This window comes from Pleurodeles waltl, chromosome 6 (assembly GCF_031143425.1).
Source record: "Pleurodeles waltl isolate 20211129_DDA chromosome 6, aPleWal1.hap1.20221129, whole genome shotgun sequence".
NCBI classification, from domain to species: domain Eukaryota; kingdom Metazoa; phylum Chordata; class Amphibia; order Caudata; family Salamandridae; genus Pleurodeles; species Pleurodeles waltl.
Genome location: NC_090445.1, coordinates 1,705,338,413 through 1,705,356,214, shown reverse-complemented (window position 1 = coordinate 1,705,356,214; position 17,802 = coordinate 1,705,338,413). Strand labels below are relative to the sequence as shown.

Below are 17,802 nucleotides of genomic sequence, written 5' to 3'. Positions count from 1 at the left end.
CTGGCAGTGCCCTGTGCCCTGCTCCGTCTATCGTGAAACCTAACCTCTGCCTACACTGTGCCCAGCTCCCTCTGTACGCGTGGTAGTGCCCTCTGCTTCTTCTATTGTGAAACCTAACCCCAGCCTGCCCTGTGCCCAGCTCCCTCTGTAGTGACACCTGGCAGTGCCCTGTGTCCTGCTCCGTCTCTCGTGAAACCTAACCTCCGCCTGCCCTGTGACCAGCTCCCTCTGTACGCGTTCAAGTGCCCTCTTCTTCTTCTATTGTGAAACCTAACCCCAGCCTGCCCTGTGCCCAGCTCCCTCTGTAGCGACACCTGGCAGTGCCCTGTGCCCTGCTCCGTCTATCGTGACACCTAACCTCCGCCTACACTGTGCCCAGCTCCCTCTGTAAACGTGGTAGTGCCCTCTGCTTCTTCTATTGTGAAACCTAACCCCAGCCTGCCCTGTGCCCAGCTCTCTCTGTAGCCACACCTGGTAGTGCCCTGTGCCCTGCTCCGTCTATCGTGAAACTAACCTCCGCCTACGCTGTGCCCAGCTCCCTCTGTACGCGTGGTAGTGCCCTCTTCTTCTTCTTTTGTGAAACCTAACCCCAGCCTGCCCTGTGCCCAGCTCCCGCTGTAGCGACACCTGGCAGTGCCCTGTGCCCTGTTCCGTCTGTCGTGAAACCTAACCTCCGCCTGCACTGTGGACAGCTTCCTCTGTAGCGACACCTGGCAGTGCCCTGTGCCCTTCTCCCTCTATCATGAAACTTAACCTCAGCCTGCACTGTGCCCAGCTCCCTCTGTACGCGTGGTAGTGCCCTCTGCTCTTTCCATCATGAAACCTAACCCCAGACTGCCCTGTGCCCAGCTTCCTCTGTAGCGACACCTGGCAGTGCCCTGTGCCTTGCTCCGTCTGTCGTGAAACCTAACCCCAGCCTGCCCTGTGCCCAGCTCCCTCTGTAGCGACACCTGGCAGTGCCCTGTGCCCTTCTCCCTCTATCATGAAACTTAACCTCAGCCTGCACTGTGCCCAGCTCCCTCTGTACGCGTGGTAGTGCCCTCTGCTCTTTCTATCATGAAACCTAACCCCAGCCTGCCCTGTGCCCAACTTCCTCTGTAGCGACACCTGGCAATGCCCTGTGCCTTGCTCCGTCTGTCGTGAAACCTAACCTCCGCCTGCACTGTGCCCAGCTCCCTCTGTACGCGTGGAAGTGCCCTCTGCTTCTTCTATTGTGAAACCTAACCCCAGCCTGCCCTGTGCCCAGCTCCCTCTGTAACGACACCTGGCAGTGCCCTGTGCCCTGCTCCGTCTATCGTGAAACCTAACCTCCGCCTGCACTGTGCCCAGCTCCCTCTGTACGCGTGGAAGTGCCCTCTGCTTCTTCTATTGTGAAACCTAACCCCAGCCTGCCCTGTGCACAGCTCCCTCTGTAGCGACACCTGGTAGTGCCCTGTGCCCTGCTCTGTCTATCGTGAAACCTAACCTCCGCCTACACTGTGCCCAGCTCCCTCTGTACGCATGGTAGTGCCCTCTTCTTCTATTTTGAAACCTAACCCCAGCCTGCCCTGTGCCCAGCTCCCTCTGTAGCGACACCTGGCAGTGCCCTGTGCCCTGCTCCGTCTGTCGTGAAACCTAACCTCCGCCTGCACTGTGCCCAGCTCCCTCTGTAGCGACACCAGGCAGTGCCCTGTGCCCTTCTCCCTCTATCATGAAACTTAACCTCAGCCTGCACTGTGCCCAGCTCCCTCTGTACGCGTGGTAGTGCCCTCTGCTCCTTCTATCATGAAACCTAACCCCAGCCTGCCCTGTGCCCAGCTCCCTCTGTAGCGACACCTGGCAGTGCCCTGTGCCCTACTCCGTCTGTCGTGAAACCTAACCTCCGCCTGCACTGTGCTCAGCTCCCTCTGCACACGTGGAAGTGCCCTCTGCTTCTTCTATTGTGAAACCTAACCCCAGCCTGCCCTGTGCCCAACTCCCTCTGTAGCGACACCTGGCAGTGCCCTGTGTCCTGCTCCGTCTATCGTGAAACCTGACCTCCGCCTGCCCTGTGCCCAGCTCCCTCTGTACGCGTTGAAGTGCCCTCTTCTTCTTCTATTGTGAAACCTAACCCCAGCCTGCCCTGTGCCCAGCTCCCTCTGTAGCGACACCTGCCAGTGCCCTGTGCCCTGCTCCGTCTATCGTGACACCTAACCTCCGCCTACACTGTGCCCAGCTCCCTCTGTACGCGTGGTAGTGCCCTCTGCTTCTTCTATTGTGAAACCTAACCCCAGCCTGCCCTGTGCCCAGCTCTCTCTGTAGCGACACCTGGTAGTGCCCTGTGCCCTGCTCCGTCTATCGTGAAACTAACCTCCGCCTACACTGTGCCCAGCTCCCTCTGTACGCGTGGTAGTGCCCTCTTCTTCTTCTTTTGTGAAACCTAACCCCAGCCTGCCCTGTGCCCAGCTCCCTCTGTAGCGACACCTGGCAGTGCCCTGTGCCCTGTTCCGTCTGTCGTGAAACCTAACCTCCGCCTGCACGGTGGACAGCTCCCTCTGTAGCGACACCTGGCAGTGCCCTGTGCCCTTCTCCCTCTATCATGAAACTTAACCTCAGCCTGCACTGTGCCCAGCTCCCTCTGTACGCGTGGTAGTGCCCTCTGCTCTTTCCATCATGAAACCTAACCCCAGCCTGCCCTGTGCCCAGCTTCCTCTGTAGCGACACCTGGCAGTGCCCTGTGCCTTGCTCCGTCTGTCGTAAAACCTAACCTCCGCCTGCACTGTGCCCAGCTCCCTCTGTACGCGTGGAAGTGCCCTTTGCTTCTTCTATTGTGAAACCTAACCCCAGCCTGCCCTGTGCCCAGCTCCCTCTGTAGCGACACCTGGCAGTGCCCTGTGCCCTGCTCCGTCTGTTGTGAAACCTAACCTCCACCTGCACTGTGCCCAGCTCCTTCTGTACGCGTGGAAGTGCCCTCTGCTTCTTCTATTGTGAAACCTAACCTCCGCCTGCCCTGTGCCCAGCTCCCTCTGTAGCAACACCTGGCAGTGCCCTGTGCCCTTCTCCTTTTATTGTGAAACCTAACCTCTGCCTGCACTGTGCCCAGCTCCCTCTGTACGTGTGGTAGTGCCCTCTGCTCCTTCTTTCATGAAACCTAACCTCAGCCTGCACTGTGCCCTGCTCCCTCTGTAGCGACACCTGGCAGTGGCCTGTGCCCTTCTTCTTTTATCGTGAAACCTAACCCCATCCTGCCCTGTGCCCAGCTCCCTCTGTAGCGACACCTGGCAGTGCCCTGTCCCCTTCTCCTTTTATCGTGAAACCTAACCTCCACCTGCACTGTGCACAGCTCCCTCTGTAGTGACACCTGGCAGTGCCATGTGGCCTGTGCTCTCTATTGTGAAACCTAACCTGAGCCTGCACTGTGCCCGGCTCCCTCTGTACACCTGGCAGTGCCCTGTGCCCTGCTTCCTCTATCGTGAAACCTAACCTGAGTCTGCACTGTGTCCGGCTCCCTCTGTACACCTGGCAGTGCCCTGTGCCCTGCTTCCTCTATCGTGAAACCTAACCTGAGCCTGCACTGTGCCCGGCTCCCTCTGTACACCTGGTAGTGCCCTGTGCTCAGCTTTTTCTGGAGTGAATCTTGGTAGTACCCTCCTCCTTCTGTAGGGACACCTGGCAGTGCCCAATTTCTTCTGCAGTGCCACCTTGTAGTGCCCGATTCGCTCTGTAGTGACACTTGGCTCTTGGTAGTACTCTGCTCCCTTTGTAGTGGCACCTCCTCTGCCCCTTCAGTAGCTCTTAGTAGTCACACCTGGTCTTTCTCTGGTTACTGTGTGGTACCGCCTCTGAGCACTGTGCCCAGCCTCCTCTGTAGTGTGTGGTCTGCCCAGCTGCTTTTATAGTGACACCGAGCCTGCATGGTGCTAGCTTCCTCTGTAGTGACCCGCAAGAGTGCCCACTCCCTCTGTAGTCACTTATTCACCTCGCTTCCTCTGTAGTGACACATGGTCTTTCCTGTTCCCACTTCCCTCTACAGTGACACCTGCTCTGTCCTCTGAATGGCTTCCTTTGCAGTGACACCTGTTAATGTGCAGCATATTCTCTAGTGCTACAGGCTGTGCCTTGTGCCCAGTTCCCTCTCTACTAACAACTGGTCTGTGCCCAGCTCTCTTTGTGGTGAAACCTAGCCTGCACTCTGCCCAGCTCCCTCTGTAATGGCACCGGCAGTGCCCTGCTCCTTCTGTGATGAATCTTAGCCTGCACTGTGCCAGGCTTACTCTGTTGTGACGCCTGGTAGTTCCCAGGTCCTCTATTGTAAAATGTAGTCTGCACTGTGCCCAGCTCCCTCTGTAGATACATTTGGCAGTGCCCAGCTCACTCTATTGTGCAACTTAACCTGCACTGTGCCCCACTCCTTCTGTCAATCAATCAATCAGTTTTTATAAAGCGCAACTACTCACCCATGAGGGTCTCAAGGCGCTATAGTGATACCTAGCAGTGGTCAGCTCCCTCTATCGCGAAACCTAGGCTGTGCTGTGCCTAGCTCCCTCTGTAATGGTACCTGGCAGTGCCCAGGTCCCTCAATTTTGAAACCTAGCCTGCTCTATGCCCTGCTCTCTCTTAGTAACACCTGGCAGTGCTGTGCCCAGCTGCCTCTGTAGTGAAACCTAGCCTGCAATAGTGCCCAGCTTCTCTATAGTGAAATCTAGCCTGCACTGTGCCCTGCTTCCTCTGGAGTGACACCTGTTATTGCCTAGCTCCCTCTATAGTGAAACTAGCTTGCACTGTGCCCCGCTGTCTCTGTAGTGATGCCTGGTAATGCCCAGTTCCCAATGTAGTGATGCCTGGGAGTGCCCAGCACCCAATGTAGTGATACCTGGTTTTGCCAGCTCCCTCTATATTGAAACTCACCCTTCAGTGCGCGCAGCTCTCTCTTTATTGAAACTCAGCCTGCACTGCACCCGCTTCCTCTGGAGTGATGCCTGGTAATACTGCCTCCGTATATATATTGTAACTAGCCTGCAAAGCTGTCGGCTTCCCTTGTAGGGACACCTAACCTGTCACATACCTGCTGGTAGTGACACTCATAATGTCACTTGAAACCTCCCCTGCGCCTTGTCTGGACTAATTCATTCCCTGTGTCTGAAAAAAAGGGAACTCATGCTTGGGTGTTCAGTCCCCTTTCTTTGGTGTATGTAAAGAGTTTCTCATTTTGATTTGTTCCTGTATAATTTCTGTGATTTGTTTCTCTTTTTCTTTCTGTTTCACTTCAATCAGGCCCTGACATCATGGTAAGTGTGATGTGCCGGGCATAGTCAGTACAGCTTCTTTTTCTTACAGCTCCTTACATTTCACACACCTACAGATAGTACAGTCAATCCCCTGGACTCCTATAGTGCATTCACTTCCTTGCTCCCCTGTGTACCTACATTGCACTCTACCCGTCTGTCCACCTCCTAACCTGTAACCAAAGAGAATGTGTGCTGGCCTCACACCTTCAAGCCAGGAGGCGGCTGAGATGCTTTGTAAATATCCATATTATTACATAAGGAACTTTATTGACCCTTGTAGTATTTCTTCACGCTGGATCTTGTATCACTTTTTCGCCTCTTCTCCCACTCCCTCTAGCCTGTTGTCTCTCATTCTTGTCGGTTTCAGATATTCTTATTGCATAGTTCCTTTCAACATTATACTGAATGTTCAAGCTGCACCGTATTGTCAGTGTTCCGAACTGTACTTGCTGCTGAATCATTCAGTGACCCTCTGCTGCTCACCCTTACCACTGCAGACCTTACCTGCGTAGTGGGATTGAGACTGTTGCCAGCTATGAACCCTCAGCTCCTTCTGGGATGCACAAATCCATGCATTAGTGCATCCCTGCTTATCCTCTAGATCTGTGTTTATTTCTGCACTCAGTGTTTTTTTCATTTTTTTTCTTATTTTGGACTGAGATTTTCCACCAGACGAATGTGAGGTTTCTTTGCCACCATTTTTAAGAACTTTCTTATGTTAATTCCTAGACCTCAGACCTTACAAACCATACTGAACGGCATCACTGACAGCATGAATGCTCATTACACAACCACAGGTCCCTTTCTATAATAACATGTCCTTAATACCATCTGGCAGAAATAGCATTTCCTTAATATTGTTTAAAACATTGCTGCCCCAATGGAGTTTATAATAGAAAATCTACACCCATCGGGATGGTAGTTTTGAAAACAAGATATTATGTCTGATTATATTTTTGTCAGCAGTACTCTGACATACAACCAGACCCTCGGTATCACAACATATAGCAAAGCAATGGATAAGCGGCAAGAGAAGCAGCCAGCTTTCTCCTCAAACAAGAAGCCACCATCTCAGCAAAGATATGAACCCCACTGCAGAGCAAAGGTCTGCCCAAACCTGTTCCTTCTTCTATGGCTCAACAGGAATACAAAGACAAAAGGAGCATCCCATCCAGGTCCTTGTACAGACCTCTGCATCAAGCCCTGAACATGCCCCAGATAAAGAAATGCTCCTCTGCACAGCCTCAGACAAACATCCCTAGGTTTAGTCAGTTGAAAGTTTCCTCAGTTCTCCATTGCCGCCTTCTCTTTGTGTGCAGTGAGACATCTGTGCACTACTTTTCCAAACTTCTTAAATCTTGGTGACCTGGGACACACTTGTTAAGTGTAACACCCTTACTAAAACCGCCGTGCAGAAGCCTAGTGCCATCCCTCATTCAAGTCCCACTCATCAGTCCTAGTCCCTCAAGGATGCTGTGTGTTCATGCTCTAGTTACGGGCACTTATGTTCCTCAAGTGTGTTGGATTAGTTTCATAATCCAGAGTTGAGTGTTTTATTCTTGGACCTGCCACAGGCCTCCAGATGTGGCAGGTCTGTCTTTCTAGCAGTTTTTTCCTGTTGTCCCCCAGGATTGATGTGTGTTTCTTTGTTCCTGCCTCTACCTGCGTCCCATAGTGTGCTAGATGTGTTGTAATACTGCCTGTCCAATGGTCCTCCATGGATACTAGGTGTGTTTTGTCTCCAGACTCTCCCTGTGGTTCCCTAGGGTGCTAGATGTGTAGTAATACTGCCTCATCCGATGGTCCTCCACGGACGCTAGGTGTGTTTTTCTCCCGACTCCACCTGTGGTCCCATAGGGTGCTAGATGTGTCGTAATACTGCCTTGTCTGATGGTCCTCCACAGATACTAGGTGTGTTTTTCTCAAGCCTCTCCCTGTGGTCCCATTGGGTGCTAGATGTGCGTCGTCCAGTGGTCCTCCATGGACACTAGGTGTGTTTTTCTCCTGACTCCACCTGTGGTCCCATAGGGTGCTAGATGTGTAGTAATACTGCCTCGTCCGATGGTCCTCCACGGATGCTAGGTGTGTTTTTCTCCTGACTCCCCCTGTGGTCCCATAGGGTGCTAGATGTGTAGTAATACTGCCTCGTCTGATGGTCCTCCACGGATACTAGGTGTGTTTTTCTCAAGCCTCTCCCTGTGGTCCCATAGGGTGCTAGATGTGCCTCGTCCGATGCTCCTCCACGGATACTAGGTGTGTTTTTCTCAAGCCTCTCCCTGTGGTCCCATTGGGTGCTAGATGTGCGTCGTCCAGTGGTCCTCCATGGACACTAGGTGTGTTTTTCTCTTGCTTCTCTCTGTGGTTCCCTGTAGAATGTGTCCTTCCTTTGCCTGTCCTTCTGAACCTCCATAAGTATCTGCTCTGGCCTCACATCCCCTCACCATTCCTCTTTTCTCTCAAGGGCCCGGCTGATGCAGAGCTTCAAGGAGTCCCACTCCCACGAGTCGTTGCTCAGCCCGAGCAGTGCGGCCGAGGCTTTGGAGCTCAATCTAGATGAGGACTCCATTGTGAAGCCAGTGCACAGCAGCATCCTCGGCCAGGAGTTCTGCTTTGAGGTGAGTTGTGCTATTTTCAGATGAAGGACGGCCTCTTATGAATTTCCAACAAAGGGATGTCCTAGCAAGCATGACATGAAGCCTTGAGTGTTGTGGGAAGCTATGTCTCTGCACGTGCAAACTGATTTAATACAGTGTGTGCCTGCCATTACCGACAGTCACTGGTTGCCAGTTGTTGTGTTTGCCTTATTCTCGAGTGTATAGCGTCCTGAGAGGCCTGCAAAGCACTTTTCGCCCTCTGATTAGCATCTATCGCAGTCCACTCTGTAACAAAAACATTAGCATATATTTAGAGTGGACTTTGGATCTGCCCCTTTCTCATGACTGGATGGACTTTTTGTCTCGTTTAATCCCATTTTCATATTTGATGGCTTTTCCTCATGTGATTGTTTGTCCTACCCCTGCAGCATCATTCGCGTCAACAGACCCAATTCAGGCGGGAGACACCTGATTTTTTAAGCAACAAAAATATTTTATTTTATGTGTATCTTGAATGAAAATGCCTCTGCTTTGACATTAGTCAATGGGAAAATATATTTCAAAATCTTCCACTTGCCAGTTGTAAAATCTTAGCATGTATGCAGCATTTGGGTTCTATTCCTCATTTTGATAGGTTCAGTGTATCCTTTCACTGCAGTTAAGGGACTATTTTTTTCTTTTTCTACTTTTCTGTGCCATTTGAGGTTTAGCACTCACCGAGAGTGCATGTCCTGCTCCTTCATCTCTCCTCCCACCTTCCTACTGCCTTCCCTCCCCACACCCCAATGCGTCTGTATTGCTTTCTCCCTCCCTCGGCCTCCTACAATGAGCTCTGCTGCAGGTCGACGTCTCTCTCATCCCATCCAGTCTCTCTACCCTCTGCTAGCTTTGCCAAAGCTTTTAGAATTTCTCCTTCTCGAAATGTGTTTTTCCACTCTCCCAAGATGGCCGCCACTTGTTGCATGTGCAACTGTTGTTTTGAAGGGTATAACAATAAGTGTACAAAAACAACATTCCAAGATGGTCATCGTAGAAAATGTGGTCCCAAAAGGAGCGCCATTTTGGGAGTATTCAGAATGACATATTCAGATGAGCAGCATCCGCTATTAGCTTTGCCAGTGCTTGACCCACATGGACAAAGCCAATACAGTCAACCATCAAGCATTGGCAAAGGAGCAATGCTTATTACTGGCTTATATAAACACCACACCGACGAACGAATTTGAGGGAAAGGGGAGTGGTAGCACACGGTAACAGCTCGAAGTTCATAGGGAAAGCCAGAGGCAAGTCAGCATTTCACGACGGTAACACTGCACTGGTTTCAGGTAAGATCACAGAAAAATAAACCAATACATATTAAGAGCAGAACAAACTAGTTTTAAAATAGCTATTTATAAGAGAAAATAAATGTTAATAGGAAACATGGATGACACTAGTGCCATCTACTGGGAAAACATTACAAAATTAATACCAACCAATACCGAGGGAAATATTAAAGTTCTTGAGAGGACTCTGAAAGGAAAAAAAAAGCAACAGAAACAAGGAAAACAAATACCACTGCAATGCTCCATCTCAGATGTTTCGTAAGCACGTGGACCAACTCTAACAACTGGTACCCCAGCAATATTAAAACTCAGGGGACCAACCAAAACGAAAATACCACAAGTACAAAATAAATTAAAGAAAACATGCAAATCAAGGCAAGAAGCAGACAGGTTTAAAAAAGGACGACTATGAACCGAGAGAGTGACACACTGTTTACATGGCATTCAAACCTGGTGGCTAAGTGCTCTCGTACAACCATGGAAGGAGTCTGGAAGTGACGCTGCCGCCCACCAATCACCATAGGTGGTACAAAAAGTCAAGGTCATGGTTATTGACTGCCTTAAGGGGAAACATAACCAGAAGGTTGAACCGCATTCGAAAACTGGGTGGTGGCATAGCATTTATCTATAAATTCTCGATTTTTTCCTCAGGTGCCTGTTGACATCATGTCCCTGTATGTTTTTAAAGCTGCCAACTTCATGATTCTAGGTGATACTAATGTTCATCTTGACAATACTCAGTGTCCATGTGCGCTGAACCTTATTGAGAACTTGGAAGCTATCCAGCCTTCATTGTATGTTAAATCTTCTGCGCGTATGGAAAGTCATATTTTGGACCCCGTTTTCTCCAAACTACCAGCCCTACCGATTGGTTGTCCTCGTCCCCTTAGTTGATGGGATCACTTCGCTGTACCCTTAAGGATCTCCATTCATGCCTCTGGCCTTCTGCGTCCTCCATGTCCTTTGAGTCGCGACAGTGGCCCAAGTTGAATATAGTCTGCTTGATTACTCCAGGCAGAGTCTTTCTGCCTCTGTGGAGGATGCTGACAGAGCCGTAAGGTGCTGTCTCGAAGCTCACCTTGAAAAACGTATTCCTAAGTGTGATGTTCACCTGAAACCTCCCAAGCATACGGGGCTGTGGTTTGATGCAAGCTTTCTGGCTGAAAGACTGTAAAAGGCTGGAATGGGATTGGAGAAAGTCTTATGGATCTTCACTGAAGGAACTCTACAGGGAAGCGATTCAGGAGCACCAGAAAGCCATAGAGGCTCCACCTGCTTTATTTGTTGCTGCTATAATTGAAGTGGCATCCATCCAACTGAGGAGATCATCTCTATTAAATGGTCTTTCTTAGACCCATAGTCCAAAGCTTCTCTGTTAATCCCACTAGATGTGATGAACTAGTTCATTTCTTCTCCAACAAATTTAGAGCGCTATACACAGGCTTCCCTGAGGCGGCAATCAACTCTTCAGCTCCCACCAGTGTGCTGCCCATCCTGGCTCTAACATCTCTTCTTTCAACCTTTCTCACTAACGGATCGGCCCGCTCTGGCCACTACGATTAAGTCAGGCTTCCCGCTGGATCCTGCTCAGCTCGTCAACATCAACCTGGTTTGGCTATTCCTAAACCAGCGCTGGTGGATCTCTTCAACCTTGCCATCTCTTCCTCTGCGGTGCCCTCGACTAGCACTGCTTCAAAAACCAGCGCTGTGCGTCGAAACCAGAGGACGTTTAGCCTATCTCCTTGTTGGCTTTCCCTTCAAAGCTGTTAGAAAAACATATTAATCATTACGTTCCTTTTACCTTGAGGCTCAAAACCTTTTCCAGCAACCCCAGAGATAAGCCTGCTGCTCTCTGCTGATGAAGGGCTGAACCCAGAAACACGTGTCCAGAGATATTCAGAAATTTACAGCATTAGCTGCACCTATTAAGGTGAAAAATGACAGACTATTTAATGAAGAATGAACTTGAACTACATTTACCACGATGCAACGGGGCTCGCTGCATGCTGGAGTGTGAGGCAGGGCGCTTCCAACTGCTTCCTGTTGAAACCCCTTTTCATGCCTCGGAGTGGGACTAGCATCCGGTCCATTTGCACAGAATCTGCTTTACCTGCGGTATTGGGAGAACTCAGGTGGGTGCTCGACAGGTGGATCCATGGCTGTCATTCTGTTAGACCTGGGCGTGGCGTGAGACACGGTTTCACATATAACACAAGGGTCAAGGCACTGGCCTGGTGTTTCTCCTTTCTTCAATCTCAGACCTTCCAGGTATGGGATAAACCTCATTCTTCCCAGACCTTAACGATCCAGGGGAATAAAGTAGTGCAAGGTCACCATTCACCGCAGTTTGAGACATTACTTGATTCTGCCACCAAATCTTCACTGGAACAAACAGATTTTAATCTAGATTCTCCAGTTCACTGGGGCATGCCTCTGTACAACCTACCTCTTTTTCTACATCTCACGTGTGTGCCTTTTTCAATCCCCATGCTTACAGTACAGACAGGCGAGGTACAGAAGGCGGCAGGTGTCAGTGTTCTGGTACAAAAACGATGTGCTGTTGTTTGCACATTAAATTCAGATCTATTGGCTTTGTCAATGCTTGTTTTAAACAAATTTAGAAAACCACACGTTTTATTTATTGTTGTGTGTTCCTATAGCTCTTGTCTCAGGTTTGTGTCTGTTACATCGGATGTGTGTTGTGAGTTCCTGTAGCTCATTTCTCACTCTGATGTGTGCGCCTGTTACATCAGATGTGTGCATAGGTTCTGCAAGTAGGTGTGCAAATCGGAGATTGGTGTTTCAGCACCCCCAAAATAATCATGCTGGAGTTCAGAAAATGAATGAGTAATTAATAAAGAATATAATGACATTTTGTTTTTAGCTTGCCACATTTGCTGCACGATCAACGACTGAGGTCACATTTCAGGCTGTATTTTCAGACAAACTGCTGCTTATTCTTTTAACATGGAGATTGTGTTTACTTTTCTTTCTCTGACTGCAAAGTGAGAGGGTTTCTTAAAGTGGGTTATGTGACAATCTTGCTGCAGTACCTGGAGTGTGAAAGGAAAGGCTGTAAATGTTTTTTTTAACACAGAGAATTCCAATGACTGTAAATGAACTGTTCAAAGATATCAGTTAGGAAATCAAAATATAAGCATTTTTTTGTAATTCTGATGTGTGATGCAAAAAAAGATGTTAATAGGATCAGCATAAATCAAGACACTTGGTGATGTGTTAATGACAATTTTTTTCTCTGACACCCAATTTCCAAACAAAAATATATATCTGATAGAGACTTCTAGCTGCCTTACTTCAGATTTATCCCCAGATTGGATCTGGAAATTCTTGAGCAGTACCCCTGTGCGACAGTAGGTGGTGTAGTTTGGCTCTGCATTGGCATTGTTTGTGCTGGAAGTGACATGTGCGGTGCCACCCAAATGTGCTGACATCAGATCTTTTCTTCCTGCGTCAATTAGCGAAGATCCAGAGAGCTAACCCCCCCCCAGTCAATTTTGACTGACATTTTTAGGAGTTTGGTTGAAGATATTTCCTCAGGGTGTGCTAGGGATATCCCCAGCATGTTTAAAACCTGGTGCTGCCTGGCACAAGCACATGTCTGTGACAGACACACTCTTGGTATATCTGTGAGCTTGGAGTGGGGTTATAACTCCAAGACCTGCAAGGACTACCGCTCCCTGAAACCTAAGACACTCTCTGAAGCTTATGGACATCCTGCATGGGGCCTGGTCCGAGCCCTGCACAGGGGCACCTGTGCACAGGACAGTTTCCCAATGCCATTGTGCTACTCATGGGCAGCACAGTTTCCTCACTAGTTTTAGCACCCCACCCCAGAGAGCTTGGCGGTCCAAGCCTCCATCTGCCCAAATAATCCTGGTGTGTTCCCTACCACTCCACCAGAAAGGGATTCCAAAAGGCTAGACACCTTTGGCAAGAGGATGTTCTGTTCGATGGCATGTGTAGCCGTAGATACATATGCTCTGCATACTCCTGCCACCTAGTGTTGGGTCTGGAATGTTGCAAGTTGTTCTTCTTTGAAGAAGCATTTTCAAGGCACGGGATAGAGTGACTCTTCCTTCACGGTGACACTGCACATGGGCATCGACTCCTTTGTTAGATTGTTTTTTCTCCACCGTCGGGTTCAGACCTGTGTGTCTTTGCTCCGTTTCTCGACTCGCTCCAGTTTGAAAGCTTTCCTTCCATCTTCTCTTTATCAACAGCATTGTTTCTCGATCGCATATTCCCATCTTCGTGTTCATCTCCACACGTTAGTTCGGGCCCCAATCACGTGCCGCCCAGGGTTACCTTGCCCGTTTCGGGCCTACTTCACCATGCAGCACCGAAAAGTATGCTGAGCTGATGGAAAGGACGCTGTTTTGTTTCTGTCCTTGGTGCCACTTGAAATTACCCCACACAGGCCAACATCTGGCGTGTAACCTGTGCCTCTCCCCCGATGTTATATTATGTTAAGTTCATTTGTAATTGCACACAAATCACCCCGAGTACTTCGGTACCGACCCGAACAGCTACCACCTCCACCTCAGTGCAGAGCAGATTGCACCAACTGAAAGTTTTGGTGCCAAAAACCACAGAAACAAGATCTTTGAAGCTGAAGGACTCTAGCCAGTCTTCAGTTAGGCCTTCACCTGTGGAACCCATTTTGGAGACCATGGACGCCCAACAGCACTGCCTCCATATCCAGGAGGGTACAGGGCACATTATTTATTCCACCCTGTACTTTTCAAGGGGGAAATAGTCTTCCAATAGGCTTTGGGCACTTCTCCACCTCTAAAGAGGGTTACCAAGGACAAGGCTTCCTTCACACCTACCAAGCCTTCTCCACCTCTATCTCCTCCACATTCTACATCTCCTCCACTCCCTGCTTCACCTCCACCTCATACGCCTCCTTGTTCACCTCCCACACCTACTGCAGGAGATTTTACACCTCAGGGATCCCTGGAATACACTGGGGAAGGTTTGGGTGGGACACAGCAGGCCCCAGATCTATCAAACACATATGACCCTCATCCCATGTTGGCCAAAGACCCAGATTTGTACCCCCCCCCATGCCCCTCCCCACCAGAGCATAGCACATCCTATCAACAGGAAGTAGCTCGTGCAGCTGCCTTCCATAACGTTGAGCTGCATGGGGGCACAATTGAACAGGACTTCCGGTTTGATGCCCTTACAACCACACACCAGGATATACTGGCATCCTTTGTCACGCAGACACATTTTTTAAAGAACCTGTCCGCTCTAGGGTTATAACGCCTTGAGTAAATAAGAAATATAAGTCTGCTCCCACTGACCAGCTATATATCACGTCCCAGGTCCCTTCAGACGTCATAGTGGCCACCACTGCATTGAAAAGGGTCAATAGTCAGGCCACAGGGAACTCTCCTCCTCCAGATAGGGAGAGTAAAAAGCTGGATGCTGCCGGCAAAAGGGTGGCTGCCCAGGCAGCCAATCATTGACATATCACCAGTTAACAGGCCTTGCTAGCGAGATACGACTGGGCTCACTGGCATAAGATGGAGTCACAAATGATTCCATCCGCTGTGCTCTAGATACTGCAAACCCAGTTGCACGCGGTATGAACACTAGTGTGTTAATAAGGAGGCACGTGTGGCTTCGATCCTCTGGGTTCAAACCAGAGGTCCAGCAGGCGGTGATTAATATGCCCATTGACATGGAGCAGCTTTTCAGCCCTCAAGTGGACTCTACCCTTGAGAAGCTGAAGAAAGATACGCACACGCAAAAGCTATGGGTGCTCCTCTGTCCCCCTCAGAAAGGGGCACTTTTCGTCCCCCCACATTCAGAAGTGGTTACAAATTTACAACCTCAGAGGCGCCTTCAGCCTCATATTTTAGGGGTTACTTCAAGGGAGCCCATAGAGGCAATAACAGCTGAGGCAGAGGTAAGAGCACCGCCACTTGAGGCTCGACCTCCACTACAAATCAGTGACTACCTCCATCTTCCCCTGCCCACGTCACACTTGTCAGGGGACGACTTCAAAATTTTCATCCAAAATGGGTCAACATCACCACAGACCAATGGGTCCTTTCCATTATCCAACATGGTTATTGTCTGGAGCTCATACCCACTCTTCCAAACATTCCCCCTCACCTTCACAGACTATCCCAAGAGCATCCCACACTTCTCAGTTCAGTCTCTTCTTCTCAAAGGGGCCATCAAGCCTGTCCTCTAACAACAACTATACTTTCTCATTCCCAAAAAAGGCGCCTCTCTCAGACCTATTTTGGACCTCAGTCCTTAAACCACTACATTCTCTCAGAACACTTTCATATGGTTACTCTTCAAGACATTATTCTGCTTCTGCAACAAGGCAACTTTATGACGGCCCTAGATCTAAAACACGGCTACTTCCATATCCCCATACACCCTGCACACTGACAAATACCTACGTCTTGCGGTGGCAGGCACACATTACCAGTTCAAAGCCCTGCCTTTCGGAGTCACGACTTCTTACAGAGTCTTCACAAAGTGCTTAGCAGTAGTTTGCCGCACACCTCAGAAGACATAAAATACATGTGTTCCATTATCTAGATGGCTGGCTCATCAAAGCCAGTACCCTACAACACTGCCAACATCACACTCAGATGACAGTCAACTTACTTCACACATTGAGATTCACAATCAATTTTGACAAATCCCATCTACAACTTCTTCAGATACAGCCCTATCTAGGAGCTGTTCTCAAAGCAGAGTTGGGGTTAGCATACCACAACCCAGCTCATGTTCAAAGTTTTCAGTCTCTGCTCCCACAGTTTCAAGAGAATCGTACATACACAGTCAGGGCTATCATGCGCCTGTTAGGGATAGGGCCTCCTGTCTTGCCATCGTTCAACATGCCAAACTCCACATGGGTCTCCTACAGCAGTATCTGTCTCGTCAGTGGTCTCAGTCACAGGGTCACCTGGAGGATCTAGTGTTGTTAGACCACCATACTTAGCGCTCTCTGCAATGGTGGAACACCACCAACCTGTCGAAAGGGCGGCCTTTTTATGGACCCTTTGTCTCAGGTCCTTCTGACCATGGACGCATCACTGATGTGTTGGGGTGCTCGCCTTCAAGACGTCACGGTACAGGGCCTCTGGATCTCAGTCATCAATCCCTGCTTATCAACTTCCTTGAGCTTCAGGCAGTCTTTTTAGCCCTGAAAGCAGTTCTTCATCACCTTTCTCACAAGGTTGTCTTAGTCCGCACGAACAATATGACATGTACTACCTACAGAAACAGGGGGGGGGGGGGGGGGGGGGGGGGCACGGTAGTTCCAATTGTCACAACTCTCTCATACAATTTAGAAGTGGGTTTCTCCACAATCACCTGGTGAAAGAGTATCTCCCAGGAACAGATGACGACTTTTCAGACCTGCTCAGCAGGTTGCAGCAACAAGTCCACGAATGGGAACTCCACTCACAAGTCCTTCAAAAATACTTCCTAAGGTAGGAAATTCCTCGGATAGACCTTTTCACCACAGCAGAAAACATAAAATGCCCAAGCTTTGCCTCCAGGTATCCACATCCTGTCTCCAAGAGCAACGCTTTATGGATGAACTGGTCAAGGATATTTGCTTACACTTTTCCACCTCTCCCTCTCATTCCGTTTCTGGTTCGAAAGATCAATCAGGCATCTCTCACTAGGATCCTTGTAGCTCCCACTTGGGCGCGTCAACCATGGTTCACCACACTTCTAGACCGCTCAGTAGTTACCCACGAGAAGCTCCCCAACAGGCCGGACCTTCTCACTCAAAATCAAGGACAGATCGACATCCCAACCCCAAGTCACTGAACCTTGCGATATGGCTCCTGAAGTCATAGAGTTTGGTTACTTAGGATTGTCTGCTGAATGTATGGACATTCTCAGGGAAGCTCGTAGACCCACAATCAGAGCATGTTATGCTGCAGAACGGAGACCACTAAGTTAGCTCATGGAGTCCTTGTCCTGGACATTTGTCAGGCAGCTATGCGGACATCTCTGCACACGTTTAATAAGCATTATTTTCTGGACAGTCAGGTCCATAGTGACTGACATTTTGCCTGTTCAGTCCTTTAGGATTTTTTAATCTATTGTGTTCACAGACCCACCTCCGGAGAGGTATTGCTTGAGTATCTGTTCAAAGGTAAGGAATCTGCAGCTAGAAGTCTCTGTCAGATGAACAAGTTACTTACCTTCGGTAACACCTTATCTGGTAGAGACTCTATCTAGCCACAGATTCCTTACCGACAGTCCTATACCCCTGCTCTGCGAACCAATTTCTGCAAAGGTTCACCCCTCTGAGGCCCTTACTGCTGCACACAGGTACATCAGCATTCTTTATGGCTCTGCGCTTCTGGCGTGGAAAGGTTGCGATAAGAAACTGGTCAGTGTGTTGGGGCATTGCCTACATAGGCACTTTGCATTTAACTTCCCGTCCTAGCAGAGCCGAAGGACCCACTTACCGGCGCACAGGGGTACTACTCAAGAATTTCCAGATTCAAGGTGATGCCTGGGGATAATCCTAAGGTTAGACATCTGCAGCTAGATAGAGTCTGCACCTGATAAGGTGTTATGCAGGTTTAGTGGCCATGTGAATGGAAAATGTGCTGTCTGTAA

General features: G+C 49.4%; 1 protein-coding gene across 8 annotated transcripts in view; it reads left to right on the top strand.

The window, feature by feature from the left end:
• The window catches only part of SYNGAP1 (synaptic Ras GTPase activating protein 1), a 738,530-nt gene that overhangs the window by 622,349 nt on the left and 98,379 nt on the right, over positions 1-17,802 (top strand). For all 8 annotated transcript variants that reach the window (XR_011205102.1, XR_011205103.1, XM_069241850.1 and 5 more), the window contains exon 6: positions 7,708-7,861. Coding sequence is in view for 6 of the 8 variants with exons in the window: in XM_069241850.1 (XP_069097951.1) it covers positions 7,708-7,861 (154 nt within the window). In the remaining 2 variants the exon portion in view is untranslated. The remainder of the gene's footprint in view (positions 1-7,707; positions 7,862-17,802) is intronic.